The sequence below is a fragment of the Oryx dammah genome, unplaced genomic scaffold (assembly GCF_014754425.2).
Source record: "Oryx dammah isolate SB20612 unplaced genomic scaffold, SCBI_Odam_1.1 HiC_scaffold_3, whole genome shotgun sequence".
NCBI lineage: Eukaryota > Metazoa > Chordata > Mammalia > Artiodactyla > Bovidae > Oryx > Oryx dammah.
In genome coordinates, this window is record NW_024070187.1 from 44,126,357 (window position 1) to 44,147,483 (window position 21,127).

The 21,127-nt window shown below is 36.8% G+C and overlaps 1 protein-coding gene across 2 annotated transcripts in view; it reads right to left on the reverse strand.

Annotated features, from left to right (window-relative positions):
- Nucleotides 1-2,984: 2,984 nt before the first annotated feature.
- Nucleotides 2,985-21,127, reverse strand: part of SEPSECS (Sep (O-phosphoserine) tRNA:Sec (selenocysteine) tRNA synthase) — a 38,531-nt gene continuing 20,388 nt past the window's right edge. Inside the window, exons 9-12 of one of the 2 annotated variants that reach the window (XR_005720675.1) lie at nt 10,615-10,708; nt 9,071-9,161; nt 7,351-7,734; nt 2,985-4,175 (exon numbers count right to left, since the gene is read on the reverse strand). Coding sequence is in view for 1 of the 2 variants with exons in the window: in XM_040237956.1 (XP_040093890.1) it covers nt 7,431-7,734; nt 9,071-9,161; nt 10,615-10,708 (489 nt within the window). In the remaining variant the exon portion in view is untranslated. Of the gene's footprint in view, nt 4,176-5,486; nt 7,735-9,070; nt 9,162-10,614; nt 10,709-21,127 lie in introns of those variants that run through there. The other variant, XM_040237956.1, reaches the window with a different exon arrangement.

Here is a 21,127-nt window from a genome sequence, read left to right on the forward strand (position 1 = left end):
GTATATGTGAAGGGACAAAGATCCTGCCTTGAAGTAGCTTATGTTCTAGCCAGAAGAATGGAGATAAACGATTGAACGTAAAAAAGTTAAATTACATAATACGTTTTATCTTTGCTCTTCAGTGTGGTCCCTGGGCCAGTATCACAGGCCAGTATCTGTTATTGCTTGTGGGTTTGCTAGAAAGGCCAGCCTCACCCCAGATATACTGAATTCAAATTTGCATTTTAACAAGAAGCTCACTTTTAAGCACAAAAAAATTGAGGCCCCAGTTTCAATTTTAAGAAAAATTTTAAGCAATGTTAAAGTGGGGGAGATAGCTACCAGTAGTCGTCTAGGTAGACCTCATCAGGAAGGGAGAGTTTGATTAAAAACACGAAAGAGGTGAGTTAGCCAAGCATCTCGGTTGAGCTGTTCCCAGGCAGAGGAAGTAGCTGGAACCAATGCTCTGAGGCAAAGTGTGCCTCGTGTTTGAGGAACAGCAAGATAGTCAGTTTGGCTGGAAGGGGCAAGGGTGGAGTAGAAAGAAAAGAGAGATAAAGGAAGTCAGAGAGATAAAGGGGGTGGGAGTAGGATGGGCAGATGCTGTTGGGCCTTTGGGGGCACAACAAGAACTATGACTTACACTGAGTGATATAAGGAGTCACTACAAGAGTTTGAGCAGACAAGTGACTACATGTCTTAAAAGGATCACCCTGGTTGTTGTATTGAGAATAAGACTATAAGGGGGCATGGTGAGAAAGCTGGGAGACTTTTAGGGGTGGAGGAAAGTACTGAAATAATTCAGACAAGAAACACTGATAGCTGAGACCTGGCTAATAAAAGAGGAGGAGGTAAGAAGCAGTTTGATCCTAGATAACTTTTTAAGGTAGATAGAACAAAGTTTCTTGATGAATTAGATGATGTGGGGAACAAAGGGAAAGAGGAAAATTCAAAGCTATGGAGTTCAAGAAAGAGGTCTGCTTGAGAACCATATTTGGTCATTCTACTATAAAGTTATATAAGAATAGGGCTAAATATAGCAAACTGCTGTGCTGGTAGGTATGCTGACTATACCAAAAACTCTGGTCAGATAATACAATGGATGTGGACATCATAGTAAATGAACTTTCTCTGTACATTTTTGCTGGGTTATGATCTGAAATTTCAGGTACATAAAATTATTAATGCATATTTAAAAGTTTCTTGAAAAACAACAACTCAGATATAAACACAAAACAGAAATTCACAAAAATCTAAATGGAAAAATTCTGGAAAAAGAAAAAAGATAGTCATCAAAAATCAACTAATACTTTGTAATTTCCACTGGAAATGAACAAAATTTCATTGATGACTCTCTCTCAAAAATAATCTACTAGGAATTCCCTGGTGGGTTCCTATGTTTAGGACTTGGTGCTTTCACTGCCATGGCCAAGGTTCCTCTGATTAGGGAACTAAGATCCCATAAGCCACATAGTGTGGCTGAAAAAAAAAATCAACCTAATAAGCTAAGAAATAGATTTTTATTTAATTTTTAAAATTTAATTTAAATCTAGTAAAAACTGGTACATTATAGCTTTATGCAGACCACCATAGAAGTTATTAACAGCAAGTGCTATGTTTCAAGTACCGAGTTAATCACTTTATATCTCATTTAAATCCTCAATCCTAAAGGATTGTACCCACTTAACATAGGATGAGACTGAGATTCAGAGAGGTTAAATATGAATTCACATGGGTGCTAGTAATGCTCGAAATTCTCCAAGCCAGACTTCAGCAATACGTGAACCGTGAACTCCCTGATGTTCAAGCTGGTTTTAGAAAAGGCAGAGGAACCAGAGATCAAATTGCCAACATCCACTGGATCATGGAAAAAGCAAGAGAGTTCCAGAAAAACATCTATTTCTGCTTTATTGACTATGCCAAAGCCTTTGACTGTGTGGATCACAATAAACTGTGGAAAATTCTGAAAGAAATGGGAATACCAGACCACCTAACCTGCCTCTTGAGAAATCTGTATGCAGGTCAGGAAGCAACAGTTCGAACTGGACATGGAACAACAGACTGGTCCCAAATAGGAAAAGGAGTACGTCAAGGCTGTATATTGTCACCCTGCTTATTTAACTTCTATGCAGAGTACATAATGAGAAACGCTGGACTGGAAGAAACACAAGCTGGAAACAAGATTGCCGGGAGAAATATCAATAACCTCAGATATGCAGATGACTCCACCCTTATGGCCGAAAGTGAAGAGGAGCTAAAAAGCCTCTTGATGAAAGTGAAAGAGGAGAGTGAAAAAGTTGGCTTAAAGCTCAACACTCAGAAAACGAAGGTCATGGCATCTGGTTCCATCACTTCATGGCAAATAGATGGGGAAACAGTAGAAACAGTGTCAGACTTTATTTGGGGGGGGGCTCCAAAATCACTGCAGATGGTGATTGCAGCCATGAAATTAAAAGACGCTTACTCCTTGGAAGAAAAGTTATGACCAACCTAGATAGTATATTCAAAAGCAGAGACGTTACTTTGCCGACTAAGGTCCGTCTAGTCAAGGCTATGGTTTTTCCAGTAGTCATGTATGGATGTGAGAGTTGGACTGTGAAGGCTGAGCGCCAAAGAATTTATGCTTTTGAACTGTGGTGTTGGAGGAGACTCTTGAGGGTCCCTTGGACTGCAAGGAGATCCAACCAGTCCATTCTGAAGGAGATCAACCCTGGGATTTCTTTGGAAGGAATGATGATAAAGCTGAAGCTCCAGTACTTTGGCCACCTCATGTGAAGAGTTGACTCATTGGAAAAAACTCTGAGGCTGGGAGAGATTGGGGGCAGGAGGAGAAGGGGCCGACCGAGGATGAGATGGCTGGATGGCATCATGGACTCGATGGACCTGAATCTGAGTGAACTCCGGGAGATGGTGATGCACAGGGAGGCCTGGCATGCTGCGATTCATGGGGTCGCAGAATCGGACACGACTGAGCGACTGAACTGAACTGAACTGAACTGAATAAGTATCAGTGCAAAGATTTAATTAAAAATCAAATGAGAACCTGCAAAAATCAAACAATACAATTTAAAAATGAAGTCTGCTGAAGAAGGAAGTATTACCATTTTATATTTAACATGTTTCTTTTTAAATACTTCTAAGCCTCCAACCTTCTACAGTCAACAGAGCTTTGTGAAATGGGTGCTGGAAGATTCTTTGCTCCTTCCTCTTTAAAAAAAAAAATCTAGCCTCCACCCCCATGACTCATGAGTCTCATTACAAAGTATGACTTTCCTTGCTGATTTCTGGGCAAGTTAATACTGATGACTAAATGAAAATACGTCCAAGTAATTTAATGTTAGTTATCTGTACTTTCAGATTTTATCTGCAGTAATGATTAGGTAAAATAATGTAATGCACTGCCATGATTTATTAAAAATTTATTGCATAATAAATTATACAATTCAGTCTTATTTTTAAATAGTCTACACCAAAAATATTTTTGGAAATATCTTTCTTTTTTAGTAAAACATGTAAGTTAGCAGGCTGACACCAGCTTCAATTCTAATAGCTAAAATCCCTCACAACTATACATTTAAACACAGCCTTTCTTCATAGTTCTCTAAAAGTTCAATTTGACACCAATATCACTTGATAAAAACAAGACCATATAAATAGTTTCATATTTTGCTTAAGGCCTTAGATTGAACTTTAAAATATTAGGTGGATAATTATAAAGATATAGTCATCAGCCTTGAATTCATCACCTGACACGTGTACACACCATCATGACCAAGAAGAGCAGGAAAGTAGAAAGGAAGGCACGAAAGAATGCAGCAGGGAGGTCTTAGACCTGTGTGCTGAGTGGCTGCAAGAGGCTAATAATCAACACAATGTGACAGACAAGAAAAAACTATTTACAGGAACTTAAAAAAGATGTCACAGCATATTCAGTTGTTTTATCAAATTATTCAGAGGGTATCAAACCTCTGAAATAATTAAACTTCTACATACACAAACTTAGTTTCAAAACGAGATTGGCCTCATGAATCCAAAACACAAAACCATCTAAGGGCTTGGCAGAAATGAGTACATTTCAGACAGTGGGAAAAGAAAACCCAAATTTTATATGCACCAAATATGTATGTATTCAAAAAAGTTTCCCTGAATGAGACTCATCAGGGTTTGCCATACCTGTCAGTTGTTGGATTTTTCCTCTACGAAAGAAGACAAGACTATAACTTAGTATGAGCTACTAATTCAATATTAAAGTAACATCACTGGTTGAACAAATTATCTGTTTAATTTTACTAAGACCTACCATGGCCGTCTAGTCTAAAACCAAAAGCCTACCCTATAGCTTACACCTCATGACAGTACTTATTATAGTGGTTAAAGAAACAGAACCACAATAGAGGTATGTGCTAGGGCAAAATATCAGGGAAAAAACCCTCAATTTATATTTAAAGTTATCATTCTGTATATCAAGTGCCCACTGACTGAACATAACTGTATTCAATAATTCACATTTGATCAACTCATCCACTAATGCAAAAAGCTAAATAAAAAGATTTATAGTTGAACACAGAGTTCCTAAGGCTAGTATCACATATCATTCCCTGATAGAGGGAGAATTTGTCAGCAGAGAACTTAAGAGCGAAATTGAGAATTGGATTGAAAATACCCTTTCCTGCTCTGTGTATAATAAGTAACACATTGGGTGTAGTGACCTAAAGAATATTTCATGTTATTCAATTTTCTTTTCTGGGCAGACTACCACACAGCCCAATGACTTTAAAAACCAAACTCCAAAATTCTACCTGATAGTCTTAATAAGAGCAGTTGGATCACAAAGATAGAAGAGGTCATCTTAGCCACTGATTGGAAAAGATATCATCGGTTGGCCCTTTGCCCCAGTGAGACGATAACTAAAGCCAATTATGAGGCTTACCAATCATTACTAGGAGATTAAAATAAATAACTTGTATGTACACGGAAAGGAGAGACAGCAAGTCAAAGGACACTGGAGGGGCAACAAAGGAAAGCCTAAATGTGCAGAACCTATAATATCCCTTCAAAACTCCTTGACGTCTACAACCTCAAGGTCAAACTGAAACCAGCAGGGATAGAGCTGGAATTCTAAAACCTCTGAAAAGAAAGGGCTAATAGTAAAAGCTGCAGCTGATTTTATGCACCAGGAATGAAATGTTATATCTATCATTCACATGTGGGTTTGTGTAATTTATCTTCAATTAGAATTATTATCTATTCAGCAGCTGTAGCCCAAGAACTGCTGATACACCACAGATGAGAAAACATTTGCGGGTCTCTCGACTCTGGCCTTTCTTAAGTTAAATGATGATCACATAAAACAGATCACTCGTTCTATAAAACGACCTTGGCTTATGTGGACACTATACTGCATCTACACCCACAACATCACTTCATTTCCTTTTACAGACAGGAGAGGGTCTCTAGCAACTCTTCATCTTAACTAGTTCTTTGATTCGGTCCCAAATTCACATTAAAAACATTCTACAACTTTTTAATCCAGGATTTACCTTTGAAAGAAGTATTTAAAGAATCCAGACACTTCAAATATCTGAACCCCAGACATACAAAAATTTCAAAGCAACCCTTTACGATAGTTGTAATTAAGTATTTATCTCAACAGTGGACTTCCAAAGTTGGCAATAAAATATTCTAACTTACCAGTGGGAGTGGCAGCAATCTGAGCTCACGTTTAACACAGTTTGCAGTACCAAACCAATGGAGAAAACACAATCCAGAAAGAAAAGTGGCATTCTCTACTGTAGTGTTTTCAAAAATACATTCAATGGGACGTCAGTATTTAATTTAAAAAACAGGTTCCATCTTTAGACAAGGAGATAGTCAAACTCAAATAGACAGGATTCTTAGAGCCTTTAATATGCCAATAGGCAGGTCTGCAAAGTTCCCAACTTGCTCATGGAACCTTTCATACCCTTGAGCATCTCAGGAATAAAGGCTCCACAGAGCAAGTCTTAAGAAACACAGTTTTGAAACTTTGGTGCATTCAGGAGCTTCACTAATTCCTTAGGCTATCAGTCTTAAAATTAACACCAAAAATAACAGTTATAGCCAGAAAGTCTAGGATTTCAGATTCAGAAAGGAAGCATATGGGCAATGGGTAGGGAATACACCTGTTCATCATACTCCATCATTTTCACCTCCCCAGCAAAAATATGTTCAGAATCCCCATGTTAACCACTCTTGATGATGGCTGTACAAAACACCTGAACAAGCTAACCAAGACTTCTTGAGGCAAAAACATTGAAATAAAGTTTTCATTTTCCCAAATGGAAAAATGCACACGTTGTATTAATAATTTATAATTATATACTCAGAAGAGGTAACCTCAGTTATCAGTTAAGAATCTGCATACTGTGTAGTTCATTAACATTTACAGAGCTACTTTATATTAAGTTACTAGTTAAGTAAAGTTGCAATGGAAAACTTCTGTTTACTTAGGAGTTCTCTTACTCTGGTGGTGGTTTAGTCGCTAAGTCATGTCCAATTCTTGCAACCCCATGGACTATAGCCTGCCAGGCTCCTGTCCATGGGATTCTCCAGGCAAGAATATTGGAGTGTGTTGCCATTTCCTTCTCCAAGGGATCTTTCCCTTCCAGGAATCGAATCGGGTCTCCTGCATTGCCGGCAGATTCTTTACCGACTGAGCTATGAGAGAATTTAGAGCAGTGTTTCTCAACCCCAGCTCTAGTGAGATTTGGGGCTAGATAAATCTTTGTTTTGGGAAGTTGTCTTGCCCATTGTAGGATGCTGAACAGCATGCCTGGCCTCCACTAACTGGATATCAATAGTATTCTGCTAGTTTTGACAATCAAAAAGATCCCCAGAGGTTTCTTAGATATAAGCAAATCATCCTGAAGTTGAGATCCATTTCTATTGAATGAAAATTAAAGCTTACACCTTGACTCTGCTTTCTTGGGAAATATCCATTTTACAGGCATACCATGACTTACACACATCGACAAACATCTAGTAAATAGTAGCATTAGTGACCTTTCTAAATTCTGTGTGGTCAGAAACTAAGTAATTTGTGAATGACAGAGAATGGTCAGAGGAACACAGTCTACACATTTCAAAGAGAATCAGAGGTCATGTGTAATTTTACTATCAACATATTAGTAAGAATTATCTGAATCATAATGCTTAATTGGCAAATGTTTAACAATTAGAAAAATGTTAATTGTATATTATGACCTGTTGAGGATGGTAATGACTGAAGCAGTCTAAAAACAACAAATATAACAATCATCAATGGCTAGCTCAGACTGTATTCTATTCCTTGACCAAATATTCTCCATGAAATTCTCAATTCAAAAATCTTACGTTTTGTCTTTAAACTGTTAGCTTATACTGTAGCTTCCTCACTTCTTTCAAATTATCAAAAAGAAACCCTTCACATGTCATCAAGAAGAATCCTGGCATGTGTCAAGACATACATTATCTAGTTTTAAAGCCATTTCTTTTATATCCACATCTTCAGTTTTGTCATTATTGTCAACTCCAGATACATCACTCTCTTTATTTTGTTCCTTTCTGACTGTCTTTAAACACTTGTCAAGTCTCTTTATGAATAAGTCCACATCCTGTGTCTTCATTCCAATGGCTGATGCAGCATTGAGGTAAGCACAAGGGTAATTATTTGTATGTGACATAAAGCCTCTGAAAGTGTAGCCACTCACAGTCTGCATAGACCCAAGAGGAACAACCCTGAAAGGGAAAAGATTTACCAATTTAATATGTCTGGTGATATTAACAGAGTATCACTCATAAACAAAAGAAAGCTGTGTTACTAAGCCTTACACCCACTTACTAAGAAGTTTAAAAACAGCCATAGATCGTAGCCTATGAAAATAGACTGTCAGCCTTAAAATAAAATTATACGATACAGTGCACTTCACACAGAAAGGTACTATCTGATGCTTGCCATTAACTTATCATCAAGCTCTAGAAATCAAAAATACCTTCACATCTTCAAAAAAGTAGAAAGAAAATTATTTCCGTTTTTGTACCAAATATGGAAATCTGACACTTCATATACACACACTTCAATGGAATATTTAAGTCTGTAAATCAAACCACTCTGATTAACTGCCATGTATTGCCTCAAGTAATCAATAGACTAAAATTACACCTATCTGATCATATTATGCATGGAAGGTTTTAAAGCAAGGCTCCAGAAGAAATCGCATAATTGCTTACAGTGGATTGATGGTCAGCAACTAGCAATATTCAGCAAGGCACATGCATTTTTAAAGCTTGATTTCACTGGCATACTTGATATAAGCAGATTTCTAATGGTACTTTTTTTAAAAAGCAGCCAATTAAGATCAACCTAAACATAAAGACAAATGGTGGCAACACTAAAAAGCAAGGCCAAGAAAACCATTTTATAAGTGTCAAAACTATGCTGCATACAGACAGAGCTCATCAAGTTAAAAAGGTGAAGTAATCTAAGATTTTTTCCTTTTAAAAAGTTGTTCTTTGATGTGAAATCTCTGACCTCTGGTAGTCAGAGAGAAATTCTTTAGTAGAAGCGTGTAAAGAAGAGTACTTAGAGCAAGCTACTTCAAGTCATCTTTCTCTGACCTCATCAAATATAAAATGAAATTCATCTTAAGCTATAAAAACAAAATAGACATTTTTCAAAGGCAAGACAAGAATTGCATAGCTGTTTTCTGTTTAGGAAATAGACTTTTCCTTAAAAACATTTTCACTTAAACTTAAGAATGAAACTAACTTATTTCTAACACCATAATGTGAAGATTATCTAACAAAGGAAAATAAATACAAAAATTTGTACAGAGGGTGATGAACTTTGTTTTTGTGTATCTATTAAACAAGATTCATATCCCTTTGTGACTACTTCACATGCTACAGGTGGATGCGTAACAGCCTCACAGATTCTCTACCTCATCACTATTTTCCTCCATGATGAATCCTCAGGTATAGCTCACCATATACTTGAGGGACTTATTGGTAAGGAAACATACTTCATTAACTTTATAACACAAAATAAAACCAATCCCCTTTTGAACATACTTACCTGGCTCCAGAAACCTGTCTTGTAAAAAGCATGGAGCCAAGCTGAGTGACAGCTTTGCTACAGTGTTTATCTAGGGTTTTAAGCGTCATAGCTGAAAGAGAACAGTATTCCAGTGAGCCTTGGTTCACCAGCACAAACCACTCAAGAAACAAATAATCATGAAGACGTTACTTTTTTTAATTGTGTTAATAAACATAAACCATAAAATTTACCATCTTACCCAATTTTTAAGTATATACTTCAGTGGTATTAAATACCTCAAACACTGTTATACAACCATCACACCATTCATCTCCATAACTTTTTCTCTTAAAAACTGACACTCTACACCTATTAAACTGTCATTCTCTATTCTTTCCGACCCTAGCAACTGGCATTACACTTTCTATCGTGATTCTGAGTACTCTAAGTGCCTCACACAGGTGGAAGCATATGGCATTTATCTTTTGCAACTGGCTTATTTCATGGAGATAGCACTTTTTATTCATTGTCTCATGGCACCATTTCACGTTAATGCACTTAATAAATTATAGTAAGGATTTTATTGCATATCAAAGAAAAATATTTTAAAACAAGCTAACATACTCAGAAAAGAATTTCCATACAACCCTTCCAAAGAGTGAATATTCCAATTAAATTCATGTAACAATGACATGAATTGTATGACTTACCATACTAGATACTTTACAATTATTATCTCAACCACTTTTAACTTTGTATGTAAGGGATCATTATCTCTACTTATAGACAGGGAAAGGAAAGTTAGAGGCTACTACATGGCAGAACTGAAATTCAGATCACACCATATCACCTTCTATAACATCTACCTAGATTTTAAACCAACAGAGAGGACTGATTGGGGTGAGTTATTATGTATCAGTGGCCAAATGGTTTTCCAAGGAAGTTCATTCCTGGAAAAGGTTTCAACTACAAATTATTAATTTCCTTACTTTCCTCAGATATACATAAATATGAACCATATTATACTATATATATTCACAAATTAAAAGAGGTAATGATGAAGCTTAAATGTTAGTTAAAAACATAAAAGTCAACATTCATATTACCCTGTTTAGTAGCTCTCCTGTACTACAATGACAATATTAAATTATCATAAACACTGGTATCTCTAACATAGGCATACTAAGGAAAACTAACAATAATAGCATTAAAAATTATAAGAGTAACTTTAATATCCAATGTTATGGTGTTTTTTTAACTGGTAGAAATTTTTAAATAGTTATATAGATTCATTATTATTGACCAAATTATTCTGGTAAGAAGCAAGAGGTCAAAGTATTTTTTCCATATATTCATTGTAACATAATACAGATTTGAATTCTTTCAGCACATAGGTTTTACCTTTGAAATACATTAAAGTATTTAAAAAGGCTAACTAAATTTTTTAAATTTACAAATTAGTACTGTAATGAAATTAGAAACATCACTGTAACAAGGAAGAATTCATACTCTTTTGAGAAATACCAGCTTCCCACTGGAAATGGTTCAGAAGTACTAATGTTTTAAAAAAGAAAAAAAATTACCTAAAGATATGGGATTGTGAGGTGTATGCAACAGTCTTTCATTGTAGGCTTCTGACAGCTTCTTTAGTTGGTTGGACAAATAGGAAAACATTTCCTGCAACAACAAAATGTTACATTTACAGAAAATCAAATAAACACTCACTGCAACTTGCCAGATTGAGTAAAACAAATCTGACTGGTGTACAGTCTATGCTGTAGATTAACTCATCCATAAGCCCTAGGAACAATTCTTTCCTTTGCCACAATATAGTAAGATTCAGAGCTGCCAGAATGATCTGAAACCACAAGATTTAAAGGTAAAGAACCAGAACATTTCCTGCTCAGATGCTATCACATATCTATCAGAAATCCATCCTCTTTTCAGAACCTCCAGGGCTACCACTCTAGTCCAAGCAGCCATCAGCCTCTCCCCTGCATCACAGCAATAGATTCTAAATGATTTCTCTGCCTACTTTCCCAACTGGCTACAATCTGTTCTTCAGACTGAGGCCAGAGTGGTCTTTCAAAAATATAAATCAGATCATGTTCCTCCAACTTCCTCCTGTAAGTATTTAAAAAAACAAAAACTCTTCATCTATAAGGCCCCGCATGATCCAGCCAAGCCAAAATGCCCAACTCAGCAACAACCATTCCCTCCACTTACTACCTGCCAGCCACATCAGCCTCCTTTTCTGATCCCTGGACATGTCATAACCTTTGCCTGCTCCTCCAGGACTGGGAAGGCTCTTCCCCCAGATCATTCCATGAGTGGTCCCTTTTGTCACAATCTAAGGAGACCTTCCTTTATCTCTTCCCTATTAAAGTAACTGTCGACCCTGCCTACCTCCAACTCCTAATCTCCCTCCAACACCACGGTCTATTTTGGTTCCTTCACTATACTTACAGTCTGAAGTTATCTCTTTTATGTGCTCAAATAAATATTGCCTATGACTACCCACCAGAATCGAAAAACTCCTTGAAAGCTGGGACTCCTTACCTTCTTCACCACTGTTTTCCCAACATCAAGAAAAATATGACAAGATTTTAGTATGTAAGTGAATTGGGAAGAGACAGTTTAAAAATTAATTTCCTTTAAATATTATAAACTTAAAATTAACAAATTCCTTTTAACTCAATTAAAAAATATAGCAGCTAACAACTAAAAACTGTACTCTTGATCCTACTCTGAAAAGTATATCTAGTAGTAAAAAATAAAAATACATATTATTTTACAAGTACAAAATTTCATGTGCACATTTGAGAATTTAATGAAGCTACAAATAAATATTAAGTCGGTAACTGTTTGACCTAAAATTGTTTTTTCTTCTCCTAGTAAGGACTTTAAAAAGTGTTGAAATGAATATCTGCCCCAGTAAGTCTGCAGCTGAACAAACCCATTTGCAATGACCTCCTCCAGCCACAGTCAAGACATATAAATTCTAATGATGTACCAAAGAGCCAAGGGCCAACAGAGTACCTAAGTGGAGACAGGAGGAAATCATACTTGAACTTCAAAGACCACATAAGCGGCTTCAGTTTTCTCTAAGGTAAGGATTGGCGAGTCTGAGCCCACACTGCGACCCAGAGTAGCTTTTTCCTGTCTAAAGCACATAGTAGATGACTAACTCTGTCTTTTGTTAGGTAAGGATTAAAAGAAGAGGAAAATTCCTACCAGGTTTATGAATTATGAATGAGTCTCCTTAAGACCACAAGCATTTTTATCCTTGTCAACACAGTATATTTTATATTCTGACCTAAAAAAACTTTAATAGTCATTCTTAAATTTTTAGGATCTTTTAATATCAATTCTCAGCATGCCAGAATTATGAAATCTTAGGTCACTAAAATATACTGATTCTTTTTATATTAAAAAAGTTAACACCCACATTTGTCATACCAAATGAAGTTATAAGTAAACATATTGTTATATTTAATAAGTTTTTCTCTTCTGTCATTAAAAAAAAGTATACAGAAATACTTTAGGAGACATATGTTATCACCATTTGCAGTAACAGAAAAGAGAGTAGGCATCTTTTCTTAGACATATAAAGATTTCCTGGCCCTTCCGTCTTAAACTAATATTTTGGTGTTCACTTCACTAGGTGAAATTATAAGAAAATCAAATGAAATTTAAAAATCAAGAGTTTTTCCTACAACTGGAATAATTCATAATCTTTTAGTACCATGCCAGTGTTAATGAAGAGCAAAATTCCTGGGTTTCATTTATGTATTTCCCTCTACTATAAAGTAACTAGGTCACTAACATAATGCTCAGTGTTGGGAATTCCCCTGGAGGTCCAGTGGTTAAGACTTGGTGCTTTCACTGCCAATGTCTGGGTTCAATCCCTGGCTGGGGAACTAAGATCCCACAGGCCAAAAACATTAAAAATAAAATTTTGAAAACGTTCAGTGTTGTTTAAAAAAGAAAAAAAAGAGTCATATATTTTAATTTAGATGTTAACTGCTGATTCTTCATAATATTATACATTAAAGTCTTTTTTTTTAAATTTTATTTTTTTAATTAATTTATTTATTTTTAATTTTTACTTTACAATTCTGTATTGGTTTTGGCATAGATTGACATGAATCCACCACAGGTGTACCTAATGGGCATCTAATTCTCTCTTACTCTCAAATTCATTAACCTCCCATAAGCAGAAACAAATCTGAGAGCCAGGAAATGCCTTTTATAGACTCCCACATTCTCCCCCCTAACACTAATAACAAAAAACTTATTTCAATTGCAAGGGCCAAATTTAAAATATTATTCTCTCTAGTATGACTGCCATAGTAACCACCAATGTGGTCACATTTGTAGAATAAAAGGTACCTGAAAAGAGTAGTTAAGTTTCTCCTTAATTTGTACTTAGCTATTTCTTTAAAAAAAGAGAGAGGAAATGGTTCCTTAATAATACCCTTAGAGGGTGCTTTTAAATTCACTAATGCATACATGGCTATTAAAAAACAGATTTTTCCAGTGTTCAATTTCTAATATCTTAACAAATTAATTATAACCAGTTCTATCAATCACTTGCTAATACCACTGGAATGGTAGCTAATATTAGAATAAAAATCTTCAGACTATAAGTGTAATGCTAAAGTAACTAAATCACGTATTACTAGTATGGGAGTAATTAAACAAAAATGAATATATTTGTGAGTCAAGTTCACATCCATCTGCAAATGTTTTTAGTATCTCTAGTCTGTATAAAGGGTTATGACAAGTAATCCAATAAGCAAAGCAGCTTAAAATATCTTAAAGCACAATGTACTGAGTCCTATAGTATTTCACATATTAAGGTCCTAAATGCTCTCCTATTAATATCACTACACTTTAAAAATTAATATCACTACACTTTAAAAATATCATTTAAGAGACTGTATCACTATTTCCTACACTAATACTTAGCTAAGCAGTTTTTTATCTGATATATTAAAGGTATTTCAAAACCTGCACGATTTTTTTCCTACAGTTAAATCTATAACTGACATTTATTATAAAACACTCCTGTAAAGGGAGAAATTTATAAGCACTCCAAACAAATGTATATAGAAAGATCTTACTTAAAAGAAATGAAATATTATTGATTTTCTATGTCTTTTGTGCTGTATTTAACTTAATTTTAAAAGATTCTTCACCAGAGATAAGCTGAACCATATACCTGAATGCTAATGTCAGCTGTATTTCTAGAATAAAAATACAGAACTTTACACCATAACTCAAGATGTTAATGGAAGAGAAGTTGAATTACATTAAGCATTATCTTTCATATAGCCTTTTGCAAACTGATTTGCAGTTGTGAAGCCCAACATCTAGCTTATCTGTTCCCATAACCCAAGATGTACATAATTCACTGAATTTTAAAGAAAAGGGTCTTAGGTAATCACGTCTTTCGAAATAACTGTTTCATGTTACTAGATGAAAGAGAACTTCACATATCATTACAATATGCCCCGTAAGGTGGGTAATAAATCAAAAAGGAAACATAACAAGTAGTCTGGTATTTCAATGATAACATGTAAGGATGGACAGACAATGGACTGGAGGTACATATCCACTCACACAGATGTTCCTAAGTGAAGACAAACACACTCAATGTGGGATGCTGCTATCTATGACTATGGCCAGGCCACAGCGTCCAGACACACTCCATGCAGCACAGGCTAAAGCTTTCAAACTTTTCTACTGATGCTTCATATCCAGGCCTAAAATCTGACACTTTCGTTGGGATTCAACTACTCTACCTTTAGGGCTACAAAGTTTGTTTGAGTTGTATGTCTAACGTTTTCCAAGTTTCAGCAAACAAATTCTAGTCACTGAAGCAGCCATTTTGTCATTCCTTTTCTGTAGATATTCTCTTCTCCAAATCAGCAGACATTTGCAACAATGAACGATTACCTGCCTGTCCTGTTCAGCAGAGCACTCTTCTAAAAAGTAAAGCTAAGCAGAATAATGGTCTTCTCTGGAACCAAATCTGAAGCAGGGATGAACATCTAAGACTGATCATTCTTTTGCGTAGAGCAACTCAAAGAAATAGTTTCTGCAATATTCATCCCTTTTCTTAAAGGACTCTTCAGTTAAACTTCCTGGTCACTTCTCCCCTCAGTGAAGCAGACATGTCGATCAGGAAGGGGCCAAGGGCAAAGAGGTTCAATTCACACACACACAGTTCCACTCTCTTAGATCCTTTCACTCTTCAAAAACGAAGGCTTGAGAAGGAACGGCTTCAAGCTGAGTTCTTGTCTGCTTTTACTGTGAAAAAGATAAAGCCTTTTTGGAAGAGATATAGCTAGATGAAATAACCTCTAAAAATATCATTGTGGTGAATAAGGGCACAGAATTTAAAAAAATCCTAAGTTTTCTTTTTAACACTCCTTTTTTAGTATGCAATAACACCAATAATATAAAAAGGAGCTCTCAGTGATGGTATAAAAATAGCTCTGGCTGGAGCAAAATAGCTATGCCTCAGCTTCTCCAGAGCTGAACCAATAAACTATCACGATTAAATTTTCACAGTTCAAAAGCAAGTCCATTTAAACAAAAGAGGGCTTTACTTCTGCAACAAATCCAATAAAAAAACAATATTTATGCTATATATATGCAATTATGGTTTATGGAGGACATCCACATTTTTCAAGAAAAAGACTTTCCTGTTGAATGAAGTTGTTAAAAAGCAAACTTTTATTCTCTTACAATGATAGAGTTCTCAAATGAGCATTTTTATACTATGAAGATTACTACTATAGATAGTCTCTGTTCTAAGTAAATTCAATACAAAGAATTTTAAATAAAATCAATGAATACATTAGAGTCTTTGGGATTTTACACACCTCCATTAGATAAGAAAAGGTGTCATGAGATTACTATTTTTATGGTTCAGATGCCTAGCACAGAGCAAGCAAACACTTCCACAACAGTTGATGGGTGACTGGAAGCAGGTGGGAAGAGTGGGAAGACAGAAAGTGCAGAGGCTTCAGTATCACACAGACTTGGCTTTCAACAGCAGTTCTGGCACTTACATGTGATTCTGGGTAAGTATGTAACTTCACCTAACCTCAATTCCGTCTGTGAAATGGGGATAATATCTACCTCATAAACTTGCTCTGAGTACTACAGGCACTGCATGAAATAATGAATACAATGAACCTAGCAGAGTCCTAGACATACAGCAGACATTCATAAAAATATTAGTTTCCCACCCACCTACTTTTCTCTTAGCCTAACAGTTTTCAGACTAAAATAATTAACACTAGCTAGCAGGACTCATCGGAGAAGGCAATGGCAACCCACTCCAGTGTTCTTGCCTGGCAAATCCCATGGACAGAGGAGTCTGGTGGGCTGCCGTCTCTGGGGTCGCACAGAGTTGGACACAACTGAAGCGACTTAGCAACAGTAGCAGCAGCAGCAGGACTCATACGGACACATGCTAATATACTGAAGCCATAATCCTGTTCTTTTCCTTTCCCTGCTCCTTCCACTCTACATTATCTAAATAAAGAAAAATAACAAAGTTCTGGATGCTACAAAGTGAGGGATCTCTTGACACCTAAAGTGGACTATTTCCCCACAAAATATTTACCCAGTGGTTAATAAAGGACAAAGTCCCAGTGAAATCAGAGCTAGGCTGCCTAGTGGATCCATTTACCAGCTAAGCTACACATTCCTGCAAGTCAGTCTCAAAGCAGGTGGACTTTCACTCATGTTGAGCAAAACGTACATGTGCATGGGACTTTGGTATCATCTAAAAGTAACTTTAAATTTTAAAGTCACACTCTAAATGTCAAAAGTAAGAAGCATGGCATAAAAGAAATTCCTAGACTGCATAAAGATGCCAGAACATCCCTAAAATCAACAATTTCAAAATTCTTAGGGGTAAGAAAAGTCCTTTTGGAAGAAGAGTATCTGCTAGGGAAGAAGCCCTATTCAAGCACAGTTAAATGCTACATACAACAGGTAATCACCATTTTAAGTCATTCCTTTTTCACAAGTTTTCAACTATATCCCTATAGAGAAATGTCTCTTTAAGAATATCTAAGTCATATGAGATGCAGCACTAATGTGTTATTTGTTTTCTGCCTAATTTTATAGAAAGATACTTATTCCGTGTAGAACAAGACTGAAGAGTGGACTTATGTGTTCCCAAATGTCCTTTCACTTTTCACTTTCATAAACTCTACAACACTATGACATTGCAGGTTTCTGTTCCAAGCTTCCATTATAGATACAAATGATTTGTGTGCCCCAAAATGATGGATTTTAAGCTTGGGTGTGCATCAGATTTATCAGGGGCGTCTGTTAAAAATCCAGTGACTAGGGACTTCCCTGGTGGCCCAGTGGTTAAGACCCTGCACTTACACTGCAGGGGAAATCTACATACCAAATAAATAATTACAAGTCTGATGAGAGTTAGAACAAGCAATACTTCTCTACTGAAAATCCTCTAATGGCTATTTTACTCAGAATACAAGGCAAAGACCTTACATGGCCTAAAAGCGTACGTGACCAGCACCGTCCCCATTACCATCCTGACCTCAACTCTCACAACTCTCCTTAATCTCTTTGCCCTAACCACACTGCCCTCTTCTCTGCTTCTCAAATGCACTGTTCAGTTTAGTCGCTCAGTCGTGTCTGACTCTTTGCAACCTCCTGGACTGCAGCATGCCAGGCCTCCCTGTCCATCACCAACTCCCAGAGTTTACCCAAACTCATGTCCATTGAGACAGTGATGCCATCCAACCATCTCATCCTCTGTCGTCCCCTTCTCCTTCTGCCTTCAATCTTTCCCAGCATCAGGGTCTTTTCAAGTGAGTCAGTTCTTCACATCAGGTGGCCACAGTATGGGAGTTTCAGCTTCAACATCAGTCCTTCCAATGGCTATTCAGGACTGATCTCCTTTAGGATGGTCTGGTTGGATCTCCCTGCAGTCCAAGGGACCCTCAAGAGTCCTCTCCAACACCACAGTTCAAAAGCATCAGTTCTCTGACTCTCAGCCTTCGTTATGGCCCAACTCTCACATCCATACATGACTACTGGAAAAACCATAGCTTTGACTAGATGGACCTTTGTTGGCAAAGTAATATCTCTGCTTTTTAAAATGCTGTCTAGGTTAGTCATAACTTTTCTTCCAAGGAGCAAGCATCTTTTAATTTCATGTCTGCAATCACCATCTGCAGTGATTTTGGAGCCCCCCAAATAAAGTCTGACACTGTTTCCACTGTTTCCCCATCTATTTGCCATGAAGTGATGGGACCGGATGCCATGATCTTAGTTTTCTGAACGTTGAGCTTTAAGCCAACTATTTCACTCTCCTCTTTCACTTCCATCAAGAGGCTCTTCAGTTCTTCACTTTCTGCCATAAGGGTGCTGTCATCTGCGTATATGAGGTTATTGATATTTCTCCCAGCAATCTTGATTCCAGCTTGTGCTTCATCCAGCCCAGCGTTTCTCATGATGTACTCTGCCTATAAATTAAACAAGCAGGGTGACAATATACACCCTTGACGTACTCCTTTTCCTATTTGGAACCAGTCTGTTGGTCCATGTCCAGTTCTAACTGTTGCTTCCTGACCTGCATATAGGTTTCTCAAGAGGCAGGTCAGGTGGTCTGGTATTCTCATCTCTTTCAGAATTTTCCACAGTTTATTGTGATCCACACAGTCAAAGGCTTTGGCATAGTCAATAAAGCAGAAACAGATGTTTTTCTGGAACTCTCCTACTTTTTCAATGATCAAGCGGATGTTGGCAATTTGGTCTCTGGTTCCTCTACCTTTTCTAAAACCGGCTTGAATATCTGGAAGTTCATGGTTCTCGTACTGTTGAAGCCTGGCTTGGAGAATTTTGAGCATTTCTTTACTAGCATGTGAGATGAGTGCAACTGTGCAGTAGTTTGAGCATTCTTTGGCATTGCCTTTCTTTGGGATTGGAATGGTAATGGACCTTTTTCATTCCTGGGGCCATTTCTGAGTTTTCCAAATTTGCTGGCATATTGAGTGTAGCACTTTCACAGCGTTATCTTTTAGGACTGAAACAGGTCAACTGGAATTCCATCACCTCCACTAGCTTTGTTCGTAGTGATGCTTCCTAAGACCCATTTGACTTCACATTCCAGGATGTCTGGCTCTAGGTGAGTGATCACACCATCATGATTACCTGGGTCATGAAGATCTTTTTTGTATAGTTCTTCTGTGTATTATTGCCACCTCTTCTTAATATCCTCTGCTTCTTTTAGATCCATACTATTTCTGTCCTTTATTGAGCCCATCTTTGGATGAAATGTTCCCTTGGTATCTTGAATTTTTCTTGAAGAGATCTCTAGTCTTTTGCATTTTATTGTTTTCCTCTATTTCTTTGCATTGATCGCTAAGGAAAGCTTTCTTATCTCTCGTTGTTATTCTTTGGAACTCTGCATTCAAACAAGTATATCTTTGCTTTTTTCTTTGCCTTTCACTTCTCTTCTTTTCACAGCTATTTGTAAGGTCTCCTCAGAGAGCCATTTTGCTTTCTTGCATTTCTATTTCTTGGGGATGGTCTTGAACACTGTCTCCTGTACAATGTCACGAACTTCTGTCCATAGTTCATCAGGCACTCTATCAGATTTAGTCCCTTAAATCTGTCTCTCACTTCCACTGTATAATCCTAAGGGATTTGATTTAGGTCATACCTGAATGGTCTAGTAGTTTTCCCTACTTTCTTCAATTTAAGTCTGAATTTGGCAACAAGGAGCTCATGACCTGAGCCACAGTCAGCTCCCGGTCTTCTGCCCTAATTTCAGGTACTGGTTTTTTGCCTGAAATACTCTTTGCCATCATACACTTCAGGGAGTATACTCCCTCAAACTTCTTCAGGTCAACTCAGAAGTCATATTCTCAATGAGGCCTGCACTAACCACTGTATTTTAAAAATCAGTTCTCACCATCTCCCCTGTCACATCAACCCTAACCCCGCTTATTTTACTCTGTTCTTTTCCACAGTGCTTTCACCTGTATAATTTATGTATTAAACAAACTTTATAATTTATATTTTATGTTATTTGTTTATTGCTGGTATCCTTCATACGAAATGTAAGCTCCATAAGAGGAGGTATGTTTTGTCTATCTTACAGGTTACCGTATCAATATTATAGGCCTGACACATAATATATGCTCAACAGATACTTAGTAAATTACTCAGTGAAACTTATCCTACAATCAAAGTTCTCCACTATTTATTTCTATTTCATAGAAACACTGGTCCATACTTTAGACCATGCTATTTTAAATGAGCTTGTCACTGTTCAGGTTGGGGGAGGGAGTAGGTCAAGACGGCTTAACAGGGGTGGAAATGGATATGAGACACCATGAAATTGAAGAGATCATCCTAAAATTTTCAAACTTAAAAAATGCTTGATATAAATTACCCATATGACTTGTGCTGGATTACTAAATTACAGGCCAACTCCCATGATTATAATACCCAAGGCCCAGAAAGCAGCTATTTCATTTTAAGAAATATTCTATAATTTTCAGAACTAGAAGTGGCCTGAGATACCAGCTGTTTCTTTCACAAATAAGGGAATAAAATTTGTGAGTTCAAGTACCTTTACCATAGTGAAACAAGTAGGGATAGGAGAGCTAAGACCCACTGGTGTCTGATACAACTAAACTTTCACATCAACAGGTGATGGTTTTCCTCAGTCAACAGTCTCCATCTGTCCTATAGGGACAGAGCCTTGAAACATTCTGCTGAGGTTTTCTCTCTCTACAACAAGATGATTATTTCTTGGAGTTCATTAAACTGGAGTTTTAGTCTAATCATCTAGAATCTCTTTTCAGGTCTATTGAGGCATAATTTACACATACTAAAATTTCAGGTGTCCACTTTTGTGAATTTTGACAAACATACAGTCATGGAACTACTGCCACTATCAAGATACAAAACACTTCACTACCATTAATAGTCCCCTCCCCAATCCAGGCCTCTAGCATCCACTGATCTCTTTTCTGTCCTGGTATCTTTTTGCCTTTTACAAAAAAGATGGCATGTAAATAAAACCAT